The sequence below is a fragment of the Vicugna pacos genome, chromosome 27 (genome assembly GCF_048564905.1).
Source record: "Vicugna pacos chromosome 27, VicPac4, whole genome shotgun sequence".
NCBI lineage: Eukaryota > Metazoa > Chordata > Mammalia > Artiodactyla > Camelidae > Vicugna > Vicugna pacos.
In genome coordinates this window covers 22737943-22758121 of record NC_133013.1, presented here as the reverse complement: position 1 = coordinate 22758121, position 20179 = coordinate 22737943, and the positions used below count along the sequence as shown (strand labels likewise).

The window sequence follows — 20179 nt, the reverse complement described above, 5'->3', positions numbered from 1 at the left end:
GAGTGTGTATGTTCTGAGACCTTCCCTGGAGTTCTGGATAGGCCTTGGGTGGTTTCCAGTCCACCCCCAACCTCAACCCTCTGGAGGCTCTGGGTGTGGCTCTGGCCTGGCCCTCTTCTCTGTCAGGTTCAGGTGTGCAGCCTTGCAGTGGTCAGAGAGCCTGGTGTGGGACTGCGCCCCAGGGGACACACACGCTGGATCTCAGGCTGGCTCAGGCTGGGGGAGGGGATGGTTTGTGGACATCCCTCCCTCCCTCCCTTAGAGGATTGCCTTCTCCCCAAGGCCTCTCCTTCCATGGAGCCTCCCAGGCCTGGTTGACCCGTGGGCCTTGGACTGCTCATGGCCAGTGCTGGGACGGCTTCATTTGGGGAACCCAGAGCCCATGTAGAGCCTGGTACCAAATGAGTACCAACAAATGGCTGAAGGAGGAAAGAATGAACAGACACACGAATGTTACATCCTCTGCAAATCTCTGATGTCTCCATAAGGCACCCAGGAATCTGTGGTCCTCACTCTCCTGCTCTTGTTAATATCAATGGTAATACGGCACCGACCCTCCTGAGCACTTGCTTCGCGTTGGCCACACTGCCAGGTGTGGCTGCATCTCTGCCGGGCACAAGCCTGAGTGGGGAAGGCGCTTTGTTAGTGGGGCTCTGAGGCTGCGAAGTTTTGCATCACCAATGTAAGCTCATCCCCAAAAGCAGAGCCCTGGGGGTGGACACTGGGTGATACCATTTTCTCTGTGTCAGCCTATTTGCCACCTTTATCCTGCTTCCTGGCCAGTGTGGAGGGGTTGGGCAAACTTCTCCAGGCAAGCAGGTTCTGCTGCAGCAGGAAGATCAGGAGAAAAGGAGTTTTGGGGATGGTGTGAAAAGAGCAAAGGTTATGAATGCCCAGGGATTTTGAAAGTGAGGGAGGGCAAGGATTTAGGGGGAACAGGAGGCAGAAGAGGGACTTCTTATCGCCTCCTATTGGGTCGCTGCGATGAGACCAGGACCACACCTTGGGCATGCCCGGAAAGATGCCCAACCACCAGAACTATATCTAAGCTTCTCAGAGTCTGGAGGACTCACACAGAACAGTACGCAGGGCTCAGCATGACCATGGGACAGGGCCTGAGCCACATCTGCCACAACACTGCGATATGGACCTTGGCAGAACAGCAACACTGGTCTGGAGTCAGCCCTGGGGACACCCTAGAACTCTCCCATCCATACAGAGCTACATCCACGGCCTCCTCGGGGCACTGATGGGATCAGGACTCACACTAAATGTGATCAAGGATGTAGGATGAATTTGGAAACAAACCCGGGGTCTCCTCCAGGAATCCATGTTTCAATACTGAATCCCGACAGGCCCAACTGGAGTTGCTGGAACAGATCCAGAAAGGCAACAGAAGCAGAAACCTCCAGTGGACCTTCCCTGACTTTGTGAGAGAAGCCAGACTTGGTGAACTACTCCTGGAGCCTCACCAAGGCTGCAGGGCTGGGCCCGGGACTCCACGTGGGAGAGACCCAGGAGAGACCTGGAGCTTCCCCAGACCTGAAGCAACAGGTGGATACCTTGACTTGAGGCTTCCCCGGGAGTCCCAAGGTAGATCCAGAAACACACTGAGCATCAAAGCCAGACCACTGTAACGACCCAGAACTACTCCAGGGGCCTTACCAGGTTCAGGGCAGAGCCTGGGGCTTCACCGGGGCTGCCGAGTATCTCTGCCAGTGGGTCTTGACCGTGGCTGTACATTGGGCTCTGGTGTAACTAGTCTGGATGAGGCCTGTGCATCCCTTGGTGACACTAATGTGCAGTCCAGGTGAGGAACCACTCACTGCTCTAGACCTACCCCTGAGGCCTCAGCGGGTTAAGAGGGATTGATCCAGAAACTACGTCTGTGACCACCAAGCTCCTAGGAAGGGATTCAGGTATCACACCTGGGGTTGCGCCAAGACCAGAATCACGTCTGGGTTTTTGTCTTGGCTGGAGGAAATGTTCTAGAAGCACATCTGTGGCTTCACCTGGGCTGGAGGTGAAATGGGGCTTCACCAGGGCTGAGATCCTGGGCTCCAGCTCATGCCTGGCCCCAAGAAGCCCTCCTTCTCTCCCGTATGACCTGACCACTGACTGCCCTGGCTGCCCCATGCCTGTCTAGGGCTGGATCTAGTTCCCCTTCTGCCTCAGGGAAGAGCCTTTGCTTCTGAAATCCCCAGTGCCTGTATCATCGCAAACTTGTACCACTTAGGACAGCTAAAGCTGGCCTGAGCCTCTGGAAGTTAGGGAGGTGGGCTTGGAGCCCTGCCCGCTTAGCCTTTCCCTTCCCCTCCTGCCTGTCCCAACTGGGCTGCGACACCTCCACAGAACGTGGAACATCGGGAAACCACTGACAGGTACGGTGACCAACCATCCCATTTCCCCCAGAACTGAGGAGTTTCCCTGGACACGGGACTTTCAGTGCTAAAACCAAGACAGTCCTGAGCAAACTGGGACGGTTGGTCACCCTACAAAACATGGAGAGGTGCAAGTCCCAATAGCCGGGTCAGGGTCTGGCTGTGCTGCCCGGAGCCAAGGGCCTCCGGGCAGCCCCTGCAGCTCCCCCTGGCCAGTGTGCATGACACTAACACGTGCCTTGGCCAACCACATACAAGGGGTCTCAATCCTGAAAAATACAGTTCTCTCGCCCTCGAACCCTCTACCTGAATGATTTCTCATTCATGAATTCAAACCCATGTTTTTCAGTCCCCACTACAACCCAGACACTGTCCCCCTCCTGGCAATCAAGGACAAACACGGATGCTGGCGGTGCTGGGTTTCCTGAAAGGCACGGAAACTCTTTACCATCGCGTCTCAGCGTATCTCTTTCCTGCTCCTTCTGGGCTGTCAGATGTGCGGCGCATGTTCCCCTGGTCCACTGTCCTTCCCCATCAAAGTCATCATCAACTTGTAATGACTTTTTGCTTGTCTTTCCTGCTACAGCAGGGAGACCCAGTCTGGGCCACACATTACAGATACCTGGGAACTCAAAAAAACACGGATGCTCGAGCCCCTCCTCAGACCCATTAAAGCAGAATGTGGGAGCCGGGGAACAGGGGGAGGATGGGCTTTGGGTGCTGGCAGTTTTCAAAGTCCCCCTGCTGGTTCCAGTGTCCACCCAGTGCTGGGGACCCTGAGAGGGAGCAAGTCTGCAGTGGAAGCACCTCTTCTCCCCACGCCCACCCCCCGATGTTCTCCTAGAGACCCACGGTCCTGGAGCCACTGCCGGGAGCAGCCACAGAGTCACCCAGCCAGGAGTTCCCAATTATTTGAAGCAGTGACACAGAGAGGCCAAATTAGTGAGCTGTGTGAGTTGAGCTCTAAGTGCAAGTAAAAAGACAAGGAAGCAGGAGTGTCTGAGAGAGAGGAGGAGACAAGAGACCACGTAACTAGAGTGGGGGCGGGCGAGGGGAGGGCAGAGAGCGAAGGTTCCTGGTCCAGGCCGTGGAGACTCAGACACATGTTTTCTCCTTGGGGTCCATTAATTACCACTGTAATTATTCCAAGAGTCCTTCTCTTTGCTTAAGCTGCTTTGAACGGGCTCCTGTTCCTTTCAAACAAATGATTCCTGATCAAGAATATCCCCAGAGCCTGGCGCTGTGCCCCAGCCTGGGCACAGAGTCGCCTTCATTTGCTGAACGGGTGAATGAATACATTTGTCACCATGGCCCAGGAGCCCGGCTTACTAATTAGTTGATTAATAGCAAAAGTCACAAAGCAGGTGGCAATGAGTTTGCTTCTCAGGCCTGGGCAGGTGAGCTGGCTGGAAGGGTGTGGGCAATGGCTTGTCATGAACAAGAACTATGTCCCTTCAGGGAGAGCGGGGGGCCTACCCACACCACGAAGGCACTGAGCAGTCCTGCAGTGAAGGAGCCTCTTCCAGAGCCTATCCTGCCACAGAACGCTTTTGTTTTCATTTTTTGTTACATCTACCAACAGTCCATAAAACCAGTGGTCTGGGGGCTGTGGGACCTGGGGTTGTGGCACACGCCAGGCGTTGGAGTCACAAGATCTGGGTTTACATTTATTGTTTAACCTTAGTGTCTTCAACATGTCTCTTCACTTCTTTGGGAATGTTTTCTCTTTCACAAAAAGGAGAGGATATTATCCACCTCATAGGGTTGTTTAAAGTAGATAATGCTGTGAAAGCTCCTGGTTCATTAAAGTGCCCAACAATGGTTTTTATTTAAGCCAACGGAATCATTTGCAAAGGCCAAGTGATGGGTCTAATCAACCTATCAGTGACCATTTACTAGGACACACACACACACACACACGCACGCACATTCACAGGTGTGTGCACAAATGGGGTCCCTCTAAAACTCATGTCTGTCAGAATCTGTGAATAAGACTATTTGAAAATAGGGTCATTACAGCTATAATCAAGGTATGATGAAGTCACAGTGGATTGATAAGAAGAGGCCTCAGCCCCTTCAAAACAAACAAACAAACCCCTATGCATGTACATGCACACAAGAGCCACGGGAGAGGCTCAGAAACTGAAGAGCCCTGGCTGTGCTAAGATCAAGGATTATTACAGATCAGCAATTCGGGCCATTCTTTGCATCACCTTCGGCTCCTACTTCTTTTTCATTCCTGATGTTCAACTGGTTGCCAAGTTCTTCGCTCTGGATAGCTCTGGGGTCTGTGCCATCCTCTGTCCTCACTGTCATGCCTGCTTCCAGGCTTCATTATCTCCCACACAGGCCATTAAACTGCCCACTCTGGTCTCCCTGCCCTTGGCCTTGTGCCCTCTGATTCATCCTGCTTGACCAGAATCCAGACCCATCGTCCTGCCTGGGCCTCTGCTCCCTGCCTCCTCCAAGAGGGGGAGGTGGGCAGGGTGGGTCGGTCCTTTCTGGATTGGTGTGGGAACACCAGCAGGGCCAAGAGAGTCCAACACTTCTGTTGAGCAGGGCCACTGGGGCCACGCTGTACCTAGTGGAGCCCCTCTGTGTGCCAGGCATGAGGTGGTCCAGCCAGGGCGGGGATGAGCAGCACTGATGAGCGTGCACTGTGCTACAGAAGTGGTGAGAGGTCAGAACACACTCCCGGGGTGGCCTGGCCTGGGCAGAACAGGACCTCTCCTGCAAGAGCCAGAGAGCAGAGTGGCCTCCCTGGGATCTCAGTGGTGAGAGGTAGAAAAGGACCCCAGGTGACGGGGAGGAGAACTGGGTTGTGGGGGTCAGTGGTGGGAAGAAGCACTGGCACTGTACACTTCTTTGCAACTTTTGAATGTTGAACCATGGGAATACATTACCAATTTTAAAGTTTTAAAATAAAAGGTGGGGGCTATTTGAGAGTGCCTGACTGACCGTCCACTCTCCAGGTTCTTCAGGCTGTACCCTGTACTGTCTGGCCTCCAGGGCACTTCTTTTTGGGACCCCAGCGTTGCAGCCTCTTGAAGAGCGATGTTCCCTGAGCAAGCTTAGCCTGCCCTGAGAGCCAATGGGCGCCGCTGATGGGGTGGGCCTCTGTTCCTGCAGTGATTCTGCCCTCGCAGTTATCATCACTTCCCCACTGGTCCCCCTCATGCAAACCCCTGGGACACAAGTGCTCCTGCCTGATAGACTGCACCATGTCTTTCAGGAGGCAATGGGTGTCCATAACTTGTTTCCCTTTTTGTCCAGGCTACCAGGAAGCTCTCAGATGTAATTACTTGCCTCCTCTCCTCATCTGTGCCCACACGGTATGGGCTCTCCTTCTGGAACATCAGCCCCCACCAGCCTGTTGATCTGATTAGAGCGGAGGGGAGCCCAGGTGACAACCAGTGTGGCCAGAGGGCAGGGAAGGCCCACTGAGAGAGAAAGAGGGTAGAGGGCGGCAGCGGCCTCCGGGCGAGGTGAGTGGGCACGCTGGGAATGCCGCATGACTGACTAGGTTCTTCCAAACTATTTCACTGACTTCTTGAGTTTGGCTGAGAGCCTAAAAGGCATTTAAACAAAATTGGTTACACTTCACGCAGACAGCCTGACAGAGGAAGAGTCAATCTACATCAGGTTTGCCTGAATTTCTAGATGGAGTTTTGGAATACCGGCTAAGGTTGCTAAAAATTCATTTATTCATTCACTTTTCTAAAATTAATTTTATCTTAAGGTCTGAGTTGGATTTTCCAATTTGAAGAACAAATCAAAATTCAACTAGGAAGTCTCTTTTTGAAAATAATTCTGTCTTTTTTTCAGGAGAAAGAAGCTGCATTAGCCTGCTGGATTAGTAAGATCTGGTCTTTGAGTGTAAACTGCTGGATTTGTCTATTGGCCTAGATGTCCACTGACCTTAGCAACCTAGAACTAGGAGGCCTGACATTTATTAGCAGTGAGAACTCAGGGCCCGGCACAAAACAGACACTCAGGTATTTGTTGAGAGATGAGCTCTGTCTACCTGAGCCTCATCTACCAAATGAGGATTACATCTCCCTTATGCAGAACCGCAGCAAGTGCAGGCTTACTTTGGTGGTTACATGAAATGCTAAGCATGAAAAGGATTTTGTAATCTATCGGCTGAAAAGGTGCTCTGTCTGAGTGGTGGCTGCATGAGAAGGTATGGAGACAGCACTTGGAGCTTTCAGGGGATGAGAATGTGACACTCCCTGCCACCGCCCTCCGAGCCCAGGGGGTGGGAAGCCGCAGAGGCTGTAGGGGGCAGGGCTGGGCATGCGTGAGCTAGGGATGGTTTTTGTGGTACAGCACTAGCAGAGGCTGGGATGGGAGTGGGGGGGGGACCTTCCGTGCTCTCGGCACTCCTCGAATTCAGGCCTTTGTTCCTGCTCAGTTCTACAGCCTCCTCTGACCTGGCCTCCTGCCTCCACATGAGTCTTCCTCCGGTCTCTTCTCCCCCTGCGGTGATCTTCTGCCACAGAGATCACAGCAGCCCCTCTCTGGCATAGAGCCCTGTGCTGGCTCCCCACTTGCTCTGTAATGCGCACACAGGCTTCAGGGGCCAGCCCTGCCTCCTCTGCACCCTACATCTCCCGTCCTACTTGTCCCTTTTTAGTGGAGCCTCCCTCATGCCCGCAGGCTGGGGGGAGACGCTCCTCTAAGTGTGAGCACAGCTTGCTCAGCACGGTCTCTGCCTCCTGTCATTAACCCATCATGATGGTCCTTTGCCTTTCTCCTTAGCTACTGTGTGTGTGTGTGTGTGTGTGTGTGTGTGTGCGTGTGTGTGCGTGTGATGATCAGGTGTGCATTTTGGAAAGAGGTCTGGCTGCAGAGAGGTGCATGGAAGGGGGTACACAGCGGATGCAGGGAGAAAGTGGATGGCATTACTGCTGTTCTCCCAGCACTTCTGGAGCCCTGCTTTTAGGCACATAGTGAGTCTGCACTTCCCTGTTGACTTGTGACTGAAGCCATGTGACTTGCCTCGTCACGCTGAACTGTGGCCAGAGTGGGGTCACTTGGGGGAAAGCTTTAAGAGCCAGGGAGAGCTCCTCCCCTCGGCTGAGGTGACTGTGGAGGCAGGTGTCAGGACAAATCTCTATTAGGCTGGGTCCCCGAGGGATCACAATGAGCACTGCCCTCCTGCCAACCGCAAGGGACATAAAGCATGAGTATGAAATCAACATTTGTTGTGTGAATGGATATCTGCAGGCTGGGTGTCACTGCAGCATGATGCTGCCCACCCTGACCAGTACACCACTGACAAGGCTCCCACCTAAGTCCAAATGAGAGATGCCGGTGGCCTGGACCAGAGCAGTGGGGGAACAGAGGGACACAGGTGGAGAGCGAGGCTTAGGAGGTAAAATCGACAGGGCTGGGTGATGGTGTGGAATCTGGGATGAAGGAAGCCCCTGCAGCCTTTTTTCCTCTTTTAGGGGCATGCCTGCTCAGATGTTTTCAGAAACTCACGGGTTCTTTAAGATTTTCCATCCTATCTTTATATCCAGAGTCAGGGCTCCGTGTTGACTTGCTTCAAACTTGCCAGAGACCCAGGTGATCTGGGTCACTGCTTCATCAAAGAAGAGCCTTGTCATAGGGTGAAGCCATAACAGCTACAATACAGTGGTCAGACCTGCCGTGCCGCGCTGGGGCTTTACAAACAGCACAGCACTCAGACAGGGTGCGAGGTGGGCTACGCTGTGGTCTCCACCTCACAGTCGGGGAAACTGAAGCTCAGAGAGGTTGAAGACCTTCCCAAGCTAGGAGGGAGCAGAGCCAGGATCCAAAGCCAGTTTGTGTGGCTTGAAACTCGCGGCTTTTCCCTAATGCCGCCTCCCTGCCAGAGGGGGAGTACCTCCTCAGTGAATGAGCTGGGAGTCTATGTGTTTGCGGGGCTGCGAGCTCCTCTCTGAGCGGAGGGCGGGCCAGCGGGGGTGTCCAAGGCTCCCAGCTGCTCCCTGCACGACAGTCGCCCTCACAGAGGTGTTTGGGCGTTGGCAGTGTTCTGGGCCCCTCTCAAGTGCACGCGTCACCAACGCTCCTGCATAAACATCAGGGGGCTGAGTCCTGTTCTTGGCTGCGTGCACATGGGCACCGGCTCTGGGTGCCCACGGATTCCAGGGAAACTGGACGGTGGGGTGTGGATGCCTGCCTTGGTGAGTTTCCTTTAGACTCCTGGGATTTGAGGTACAAGTTTCCCACCCAAGCAGACGTAAAAGCTGCTTCACACAAGTCACCAGAGAGACAGTGGCATAATTTTGCTTGCTGTTAATTCTCTCTTTTTTTCCCCATTTATCTTGGCAGAGGATGGTAAGTCCAAATAGTCCCCCAGTGCAAGTCTTTATGCTGTGCTTGTGGTTGGAGAGTTCAGGTTTTGGAGTTAGGCACACTGGGGCTCACGTGCTGGCTTTGCCGTGTACATTCTCTGTAACCTTGAACAAGTTACTTACTATCTCTGAGCCTCAGTTTTGTCATCTCAAAAATGGATTGCCAGTGATAACCTCACAGGGCTGTTAGGATGATTAAGGAAGGTATTTTATGTAAAACATGCAGTCTGGGACATAGTTAAGTGCTTGATACGTGGTATTCACTGTTATTCAGTATTTTTGGTCCAGGGTTTTGAAGCATTCTGCTATAAGATTATATACACCTAAATCTGCATTTGTAGCATGGCAGGGCTGAAGGGCATTTAGCCATGACTTTTGGTGGTCAAATTTTTAAAGCGTTAATAAAGACAAAATTGTACATGGAACTCTGATCTATCAAGCAGTTAAACGTGAGATTGCTCTGATTGATGTGTGTAGGGGGGTAGCCCCCAGTGGTGGCCACCAAAGGGCCCCCGCGGATGCCCTGGGGCTTCTCAGAGTGGCAGGAAAACCGCAGACGACGGGAGCTTCATGACTTGTCCACAGTTTGCGGGTGTGAGAAGGTTCAAACCACACTTGTGCCCTGGAGAACTTCCCCCACCCCCCGGTGCTGTCCTCCCTCTTCTGACAGGGGAGAGTCAATAAATACCTGCTTGGCAGTGTTGGGAAGCAGATCTGAGTGTGGCCACGCCAGCAAGTTTACCTGCACCCCCCTGGCTGCACCTGGGGAAGGGAAAGCAAAGGCTGACAAACCAAGCCAGGGTGCAGACATGTCTAATGCAGGCAAGTCCCAGAGGGACCGCGTGAGGCTCTGCCTGCTGGCACTGTCCTCGGCCTGCTGGGCCCCTGGAGGCCAAGTCATTCCACTGCAGGGCTCTGGGCCACAAGGCAGCCACCTGCAGGGCCTCTGAACTCACCCTTTCAATCAGCCTGTCCCCTTCCACACTCACCCCCACTTGCCTCTGGGGCTTCATTCGCCTGTGTGAGCAGCACCCTTAGCATGCCCAGGGAGAGGCCAGCACCCCTTTCTACCTCGGGCATCTCAGACCTGACCTCCTCAAGAGGGGGCTCACCGTTGGCCACGGCACCCACACCCGCCCCTCCCCCAGCTTTCCTCTTTTAGCTGCTGGGATTGCATCCACCCAGGATTAAGGCAGATACGTGGATGCAGGTTTCATTCCGTCCAATTAGACAGCAGGTCCTGCTCGTCCTCCACCTGAGTATCTCTTGATAAAGTCTCTATGGTAAAGACCTGGTTCCTTCATCTTTTCAGGGCTGCCACATCTATCACTGGACTATTAGTGACAACAGCACCCTGATTGATCTCCTGCCTCTGTTGGCCTCCTGCTCTCCCAGTGTGTACGTTCTGGGGGGGGGGAGACCCTTCACAAAACACCAGCCAAATACATCAAGTAATTTCAGCCTGTGATAAGCGACGTGGATGAAGGAGAGAGTGCTGCGATGGGGCACCTGGGGCTACTCTATGTCCCACAGTGCGGGGGTGGGTGTCAAGGAGAACTTTTAGGCTAAGACCAGCAGGAGGAGGAGAAGTTGGTTATGAAAGACTAGGGGTGGGGGGGGGTCATTCCAGACACAGGAGCAGCTGCTGCAGAGACTTTGAGGCAGGTATAGGGTGCAGGGTGAGGAAGGAGGTGAATGGGAAGGTGGGGTAGGATTAGCCAGAAAGACAGTGGCTGGAGTCTGCTGGGTCCTCCAGGTCATGCTTGAGAATTTGTATTTTTTCCTGAAGGCACTGGGAGCCACTGATACTTTCAGTGGCTTAGTACAGGATCTGGTTGCTCTTTCGGCACTCACCCTGTTGGCTTGCTGAGCGGAGGGGGACCGGGAGTGGGGTGAGGTGGGACCGTGTGAGTGCGTTCAGTACATCAAGCCTGACCCTGAGCTCCTGAACCGGGCACTTGGTGATTACAGTGGGAGTGGATCTAAGGAGAGCTCCCCACTTCACTGTGAGCACTTTGAAGACAAGGACTAAGTTTTATTTTTCTCTGTATCCACAGGACTTAGCACAGGCCTGGCACTGACAGCCAATATGTTTACTGCATGAGCAAGTGGCAGTGAGATTTTAGTGCAGGCTTGTGTATGTACAGTCTGCTCCCGACCTTAGTCCCACTGTCACCAAACAGAGGGGACAGTGACCCGGTACTTCCTTGTCCCAATTTAGGTGTAATGCCCGAGCCTCTTCAACCTTATTTCAGCACTAGAAATATTTGGAGGCTGGGGTGGGGAGATGGGCACCCCACACAGTGAACCCTGGGGCCCCATGTCTGCTGGGCTGGGCCTGGTCTGGAACCGTGGGGCAGGCTCGGCGGTCTGAGTCACTGGCACCAGGGGCATGCCGACAGCATGCCAGGGCTCTGTGTCTGAGGGATGTTGCTTTTAGAGTGAGCTTATTCCCCTACATTCAGGTCCCCTACATTCTGATTGGCTGAGAGGCTGAATGTGCTACAGCAACAGGAGGGCAGGCTTTGTGGTGAAGACAGCGCAGCTGCAGACAAAGCGCAGAGATCAGAGACTGGTTCCGCCTTTGCCTTGCTGGCTGGTGCTGATGAGACGGTTTCCTCATCTACAAATCAGGCACACTCACGGCCTCAGGGCCATTGTTAATATGTATCCAGCAGGCCAACCAGAAATGTGTCCTGTGAATGAGGACCAGGACAGGGACTTTGTCTTGTCTCCAGAGAAAGGCATCGACTGGGTGGACAACAGATACTACAGGGACCCCACCCCACCCCCCAGCTTCCGGAGCCCCTGCCCACACCAGATGGAGGGATCTGTCTGTGTCCCTTCTGTTCTACAGGAATTAGGAAGAGCCTGGGGTCTACACTGTGATCTCTCCTAATCGAGGGGTGAGGCGAGTGCTGGGGTTGGTTTGGTCAAGTCCCCCATTGAGAAGCTGGGGCTGGAAACTTTGTTTCAGGGGGCTGGGAACAGGGGGACTCCATGGCAGAGCAGTGCAAGAAACACCAACGGTCAACCTCCAGGGAAGCTGAATCCAAATTCTAACTCCAGGCCCTTGGGCCTTCTCTGCGCGGTCAGAGAAGAGGTCAGGACTGAGTGAGCAGAGCCCAAGCCAATGTACGTGGGGTGCTTGCAACTGCTGGTGGGCACGGGAGCGTGGCTGTGCCTGTCTGACTTCAGGAGGCCTTGGGTCCCAGGCCAGGGCTCCAGGACCTCGAGGGTGCACCAGATGCAGTCAAATCAGTGCAGCAGCAGCCAGAGGAAAGCACATCATGTTGGGATGGGCCTGGCACTTGGTGGTTGAGCTCCCAGAGCACCCTTCGTATCCTGCTGTTAGAGCATATTCACAGTGTGAGGTGCCATATTTATGTGTTAATCTTCCCTTGGAGCTGGGGACTGTAACGTTCAGCTTCTTAGGCCTATGACACAGCACAGGGACCAGACTGGTGCACAGTCAGTCTTCAGGACATGAAACGTGGAATTAACACAGGATACACCATCTTCCTCCAGCCCTCCCTCCCTGCCTGCCCAGGAGCTCAGCTCTGTGCTCTGGTGTAAGGGGCCAAGGATGGGCTCCAGCTGGGCCGTGGGCCACTGGTAGTACAGGTGGGCTTTGGTCTGCAAGGATTGGCGCTGTTCTGGAAGACTGGCAAAGGGCAGCTTATCCAGGGCTGAGAGAGTGTCTCTGGACCAGCCCATGGCTGGCTCTCCCAGGTGAGCCCCCCAGACTGCATCTGTGCCTTTAGCTTAAGGAGCTGCCTGCTCTTTGCTCTACTTTGCCATCTGGGAGCCTCAACCTACCACGTGGTTTGTCATCCCTAGAGACCCACCGTCAATTATTTCTGCCCACATTTCCGAGGCCCCAGAAATCATCTCCTGATACCAATGGGCTGAAGGCAGGAAAGGAAGAGACGTGCTGAGGGGACTAAGCTCAGATCTCTGTCTTGACCGTTAGGAGGAGGGACTTCAAGGATGCTTTTATGTCAGCCAATTCAATCACCACCAGTCTGCATGCAATCCAATGGCTTTTGAGACCTCACTTATCTTCTCAGAATCTCAAGGCGGCCTCAACTCCCGGCATGACATTGGGCAAGTAAATTTCTCTCTCTTGGCCTCAGTGTCCTCATCTAAGCAGTAAGACCAGCTGGTTGGGTCACCATAGATCGCAGGTCCCTCCCAGCGGTGACATTTCAGCATCCACTGTCTTTGATTACCTTCCCAGAGGCAAGGGGCCGGACTAGATGCCTTTGGAAAGTGCATCAAGCTTAAAATTTGCTCTCTCGCTGTCTGGTGCTCCCACTCAGCGGCCGCAGGTGCTACTCCCTCCCTCCACGCCAACGGCGCACCCCCACCCCACCCAGGCTCCCCGTCAGATCCGGGCCTGGCCCTTTAGCCTGGCAGCTCCGGAAACGCTGGGGCAGCGCTACAGCCGCGACTGCGGCGGTGGCGGAGGCGCAGGGGGCGGGGGAGTGAAGCGCCCACTTGTTCCCGCGGCCTCCGCAGCGGCCTTGGCCCTGATCCCGGCGCGTCAGAAGGGTCCTTAGAACCCCTCGGCTCGTTGCTCGGGCTCGGGGCCGGCTGGTAGTTCACCACCGGTCGACAGCACAGAAGCGACCCCTGTGGCCTCGCAAGCCCCCAACTTGGCAGAGCTAGCGCAGGCGCCTCTTCGCTCCCGGACGCGGTAAGGCAGGGGCCCGCGGCGCTCCGACGCCGCCGTCTCGCCCTTCCCGTGCCTAAGCGCCAGGAATTCCACCTCCCGGGTCCGGGGCTCGCCGGGGCTGAGGGGTGGGAGCGGAGGTGGGGAGCACCATTTCTGGGGGGATGTGAGTCTACATTCATTGTTTCTGTCTGGACCGCCGAAGCCGGGTCTCTCGGCGCCTCAGCTCCCTCCGCATCTCGGCGTCTCGGCCCCTCCGTGGCCGCCTCCCGCCGAGCTCGCCGGGTGAAGGGCGGCCGCAGCCCACAGCCGCTCCCTGCCCGCAGTGCCTGCCCCCTCTGGCCACCGCGGGGTCGCCGCCCGCATGGGCCAACCCTCCCCTCTCGCCGAGAGCGCCGAGGGAGCCGCGAGTGGAGGGACTAAAGTTCGGGCGCCTCCGGCCGGCGGAAGGCCCTGAGCCCCGGGGGCCGCGGCCCGGGCGCTGAAGGGTCAGACGCGGCGCTGGCCTCACCTGTTTCTCCAGCGGCTCCTTGGCCGAGAGCGTAGGCTTGGGGGAGGGCGCGCGGTCGCAGACGCAGCCCTCCAGCAGGTAGAGCCCCGAGGGCCGCGAGCTCGAGTCGCTCTCGAAGTAGAAGAGCAGGTTCTGCAGCAGCGCGAACCACTTGGTTTGCCATTTTGTGTTGTCCGAACTCCGCTTGCTCAGGTAGCCTTTGCGCGTGCCGTCCTTGCGCGCCAGCAGTCCCAGGGACGCGACGTGGCCATCGTTCAGCCGGATCCCCTTCTGCATGGTGCTCCGAGGCCAGCTAGACTCCACGCGCTTACATCTTCTCCGCGCGGCACCCGGCAGCCCCTGTCCGTGCGCGCTGCGCGCTGCCTCTCTCTGGCGCTCGTTCGCTCGCTCGCTCCTTCTCGCTCTCCCCTCCCCCTCAAATCTCTACACTCCGGGATCTGGCGCCGAGCCGCGGCTTCTGGAATCCAGATGTATCATGCCCCGCCAGAACCAATTCTCCGCTCCGCAGAGCCTCCGGGCCCGGGAGATGCGGCCCGACCCTCCCCCGGCGCCGGGCAAACTGTGGGGCTGGCGAGCTGCGCGCTGGCGAGGGGCAGGCGGAGTCATGTGACGCCGATCCCTCGAAGAGCCCGTTTCAGCAGCGCGGACAGGGACACACGCACGCAGCCCGCCGAGGCGCAGAGCCGCGCGCAGGCTGCACCTTGGCGCCTCCTCCCCCTCCCGGGACACTCACGCACACGCACAAACACAAATCCTGACCTGCCTCCGCTGATCTCTTCTTCTCCCTTTTGGGCGTTAAAAAGCAAATCAGATCAATTTTCGTTTAACCCCGTGGAACCCCGGAGACTCTCCATCTCCAGAGTTTGCGTCTTTGCGCCCCGCCGCGGCGCATTGTAGACCTGGGTTAAGTCCCATTTGTCATTTTCTCCTCCAAAGGCTTCCTCCTGGTACTTTATTTTTCTAATCCGAGTTAGATGGAAGAAGGTAGATGGCTAAATAGATTTGAAAGAGCTTTCAGTCCTAATATTTGCGTAATCGGCTGGGTCACATTCATTTCAGCATCCAGCCTCACTTCTGGTGGCTTCCCCAGCGACCTGAGGACAATACAGGCGGAGATGGGGGGGGAGGTGAGCGTTTATTTTATTTTATTTTATTTTATTTTATTTTATTTTATTTTATTTTATTTTATTTTATTTAAGTGTTGCCATAATTACGGGCGCCACCCCCTGCGCCCTGAGGTCTGACTGTTGAGCCGCGCCTGGGAGTTTTCTGCAAATACCCACCCCCCCAAGCCTGAAGGCGGGCTTCAAACGCAGGCGCCGGGGACCATGGGAGCCTTCAAATAGCTGCGCTGGCGCAATGATACCTTAATGATAGATTTTCCGTTCTTATTTTTAGCTCCCATTCGCCTACACAGTTACACGGCATTTATCCGAGAACGTCACAGCGCCCGCCTGCTGCACCGGGAGGGCGCGCGGGCCGCCGGGCGAGCCGGGGCGCTGGAGCGGGGAGCGCGCACCGCCGTCTGCCGCAGAGGGCAACGGCCGCGCTCGGGCCGGAGCGGCGCCCAGCCCGTCCTGGCCTGTTTGCGGCGGGGATGGGCGGCCGCGCAGCCATCCAGAGGGAGGAAAGGAGGAAGGACACCATTTTTCAGCACAGAACCTGTGGACACAATCCCCCCGCCTCCCCCCGCCTCCCCCGCCCCCGGTCTGGAGCAAGGGAAGGGCCTGGGAATCAGGTGGCCCTGGGTAGGCCCAGGGAAATCTAGAGAGAGACACCCGGCTGTGGAGGAGTCGGAGCTGCCCGGATCCTGGGCACCATGGAGCAGGCCTGCCTTTTTTTAGGTGGGGACCACTCCGAGGGAAGGACTGCCGGTGTTAACCTTACTCTTCCCTCTCAGTTCCCACGCTCTGGGCACGGGAACTCCCTAAGGACCTGGTGAGGCTTTTTCTTCACGGATAATGAAAGCAAAGAAGGGAGACGGCTACACCTCTTCATTTAGTCTGGATTTTCCCGAAAGAGGTCCCTACCTCTAATTCTCTTTTGCCCTCTTTATCGAAGCAGAGTTTTCAGAAGTGGGGTTCTCAATCCAGGCTCTCTTCTAAACTATTCTATTAGGAAGCCTGATACAGAGGCCAAGAAAACTTCTGGGAAGGGGCACTATTCTAAGTGCTTCTGATCAACTAAGTCATTTAATCCTTACATAACTGTGGAGTAGTGTCCACCCCCCACCCCCATCAGCTCCATTTATACCAAAGGGGGAAACTGAGGCATGGAATGGTTGAGTGACTTGTTCAAAGTCACTCAGCTGTAAAGTGGCAGAGGTGGGGTTTGAAATGGGTAGTCTGTCCCCACTGGCTATGTAAAGCTGAGTGGCTGGTCCCTGGGTTGCAGGGGGCTTGGCTTTTATCGTAAATGGGGGCAGGATCTCTCAAGTGGGCCAGAGCCGAGACTGGGCCTGCTTGGAGGCCGCTGTGACAGAGAGACTTATGGTGCAGGAACTGGGAACCTGGACTGCACATTGGAGTCATCTGGGGACATTTAACAATTACCTGGGGACACAGAAGACCACGGGCAGGTTACACTTTCATGGGTGATTTTAATGTGCCGCAAAGTTGGAGACCCGCTAACATATAGCAGAATCAGTGATGCAGTCATTGCTTGTGAATTGCCTGGGACTGTGTTAAAATGCAGGTTCTCATTCTGGGGCTGAGTCCAAGATGGAGAATGTGCATTTTTAACAAGCTCTCAGATGAAGTGACACTGCTGGTCTGCAGACCACACTTTGGAGGATTTAGGGCACTCTGGAGGTGGGAGGGATGGGGTTCATTAGTTAGTTCACTCATTCGATCACATACACCTCATCCCACCAGTGTTCGTTGAGCCCCTAGTCTGTGCCAGGACTTCGGCCAGTCCACTGGGGACATAGTGATAAACAAAACACAGCCTCTTGGAGCTTAGACCAGCCTAAGGGTTCCGTCTCTATAGGGCCCTTAGTGTGACAGAAGGAACACCATCTTCCCCTGACTCTGGGGAAGAGGTTCTGGCAATAGATGTAAATTGGGAAAAGAACTGAATCCACTTCAGTGGGCCTTAACCCTGGTGCACTTAGAAGGATTTTTAAAATCTCTGTGCTCGGACTGAACCCCAGGCTGGTTAAATCAGAACATCTGAGGGTAGGGCTTGGGCATCATTGCTTTTAAAACTCCCCATGTGATTCCAACGCACAGCCAAGGCTGAGAATCACTGATCTGAAGCTTGGGTGAAGACAGTCCCCTCTCAACCTCCTCCCTCCCCACTGGGGAGGCTGATGTCACCCTCTTGGTGGTTTTGGAGTTCCTGGTGGGTCAGGGCCATGCTGGAAGGTTGAGCTTGGCTCAAAGTATCCACATCAGAGAGAGGAGGTGACAGCAGCCCTGGCATTTTGAGTACATCCATCTGAGCTGTGTACATACTGCTTTCTCTCCAGTCTCTGTAGGCAGAAACCTGAGCATAGCCTGTACATGGGCCTTCTGGTCATCCCCCTGGTCCCCAGCCAGAGTTTAGGGTCCTTGCAAAGCACTCAAGGGAGTTGGATAAGGATATCATTTACCAGGCTGGCTCCAGCTTGGGCTGGGGAGAGGGTTCCAGGGAGGAGGGAGGCATGCCTTGTCATAGCTGGCAGAGGTGGGCTCATCGAGCCATCACATGTGCTGTCTACCAGGCCTGGGACTGACTCTTTCCCAGAGGTGGAGGAGATGTCCACAGGAGCATCACAAGTGCATCTGGGCTTTGTCTTGTTTCATTCCATCCTCTCAATAAGGCTTCTGGACAAGGGTTAATTACCCCATTCCACAGATGGAGAATCTGAGGGGGAGAATGGAAGCAACATGCCCGAAGGGTCTTATAGGGAGGAGCTGTGATGGGGTGTCCTGACTACTTAGCCAGTTCCCACCACTTAGCCAGAGCTCATCCCAGAGCTGCCACTTTCCGGCTCTCCGGGCTGAGGTCTTGGCAGAAGAGGTAACAAGAAGGAGGATTAAGGAGTGTTTCGGTGGATTTGATCTCTGCATTTAGAAATGGCTAGCTAATGACAAGACCCTCACCCAGTCCAAAATCCTGTGAAGTCTTCATGGGGAATTTTTGTTGGACTTCGGACTGGAGCTTAGCGTGGGCATTTGTTGAGATGCGGTTGTGTGAGTCTGACCTGCCTTTAGGGCCTGAGAAGAGAGGATCTCTGGTATATGTGTGTGTGTCTGAATGTGGGAAGTTGTATGTGTGATGTGTGTGTAACCTTTAGAGACCCTTTGGTCTTTTGGCAACATATTCCAAAAGGAAAATATAGGTTTCACATCACTTTAAAAAATGAAGAATTAAGTATGTGGAGTCAGAGCATTTTTGGAAATGGAGGCATTGCTGTTTGGGGTTCACTATTCCAACTTTGGGCTCCATTGGTTAGCTTTGCCCAGGGACCCACATGCAGACGTCAGGGGTTCACACCTTCTTTCTAGCCAATGAAAATAGCCACATTATATCATCAGATTGTAAGTGTAATGCAAGCTTTTTGTAAAATATTAAGGCAGTATACAAAATAAAGAGATAACTCCTCCATTGATGTTTTTTCAATTTATGTTCCTGACTCTTTGCTAATGTATTTATCAAAATGAGCCTCTGTAACACACATGATTTTGTAATCTCTCTCTCACTCTTTCTTTACTTAAAAGTGTAGGGAGACATCTTTTCATATTACTACAAATTTAATTAACAGATTCCTATGATTGGGCATTTAGATTGTTTTCAGTTAATGGTTTTTGAAATAATGTTGCAGTTAGTATCTTCGTATATACATTTCCCTCTCTTAGGCTAAATTCCTGAAGGTGGCATTTCTAGGTTAAAAGAATGTGAGTTTGAAACATTGATAACTATTAATAGATTTCCAAAAAGAGCTTTTATTCTTTACATGGCTGTCCATAGGGATGAGACCATCTGTTTCTTTATCCACTTGTCAATCTTGGATATTGATATTATCAATCTCTTAAATATTTACCTTTTTTGAAAGAATGAAAATGGTATCCCTTTCTTGTATTAATTTTCTTTTTTCCTTTATTGCTTGTGAAGTTAGACATTATTAACTGTTTATAATTATTCACATCCTTTCTTTTGTGAATTTCTTGTTAATATAAATATTTTTAGACATGTTTATGTTTTCTATGTAGATTTACCATAGTGCTTTATTTGAAGAATATTAACCATCAACTATAATACTTGTTGCAAATAACTTCCACAGTTTGTTGCTTGTTCAATCCTATATATCTATATTTACACCTTGTTTACATCTTTATATGGATTGTAAGAAAATTTAAAATTTAGACGTAGATAAGATATTTTTTCTTTTTTTTTGTCTTTTGATATGTTTATTAGCAATTTTTTTCTTTTTCTAGGACTTTCTCCTTTGCTCATTTTCCTACTGGCTCATAAGAGATTTTCTCTTTCTTCTTTTTTTCCTCTTTCTTTTTCTTTATGGTTTCTAATTTTAGATCCCCTGTCCCCTTGTGCCAGTTCCTTCAAGATTGAAACATATTTGCCCATATTTTTCTTCTTCATTTTTATAATTTTATTTTTTTTCCGTTCATAATTTTAATTCATTTGGAGTTTATTTTTAAGAAGGAGATTGGGAACTGGCTTATGATTGATTTTTCCCAAATGGCTGGTAAGTTATCCTAACGCTGCTTGATGGAATAATCCAAACTCTACCACGGATAAGTAACATCTTTGTCACATACAGAGTTCTTGCCTCTACTTGGGACTATTTCCACATGGTACTTTTTGTCCCACTGTTCTGTCTGTTCTTATACCAGGGACACGTGATTTTGCTTCTTACTGCTTTACCATCCATTTTGAAATCTGGCCATAGAGAAGCACCCTCCTCACTTTTCTTTTTCGCAGGGTTCCTAAATATTCTTTTGTATTTATTCTTCAAGATTAATTCACTACTTGTTTTGTCAAGTTCCAGAAAAGTCTCTCCGAGATTTTGACTGGAATGACATTGAAAATATTTATGCATTTAAGAAGAATGAATACATTTACCATGCTTTGTCTTCTTATGCAAGAAAACAGTACATCACTCCAATTCTTTGTCCTTTAAAATCTTCGGGTAGAATTTTATATGTTTCTTTGTATGTACATGTCTTGCACATTTCTTGTTTATTTGTGGGTATTTTATGTTTTGTGGTTGCAAATGAAAACATGATCTTTTCCTTCCTATTTAAAAAAAACTGAACATTGCTGA

At 52.7% G+C, this 20179-nt stretch overlaps 1 protein-coding gene across 1 annotated transcript in view; it reads right to left on the bottom strand.

Moving 5' to 3' along the window:
- RASGRF1 (Ras protein specific guanine nucleotide releasing factor 1) overlaps window positions 1–14428 on the bottom strand; it is a 94297-nt gene extending 79869 nt beyond the window's left edge. The window contains exon 1 of the mRNA XM_006208790.4: window positions 13912–14428. Within this exon, the coding sequence (XP_006208852.2) occupies window positions 13912–14187 (276 nt within the window). The 5' untranslated portion in view covers window positions 14188–14428. The remainder of the gene's footprint in view (window positions 1–13911) is intronic.
- Between the last annotated feature and the right edge of the window lie 5751 nt (window positions 14429–20179).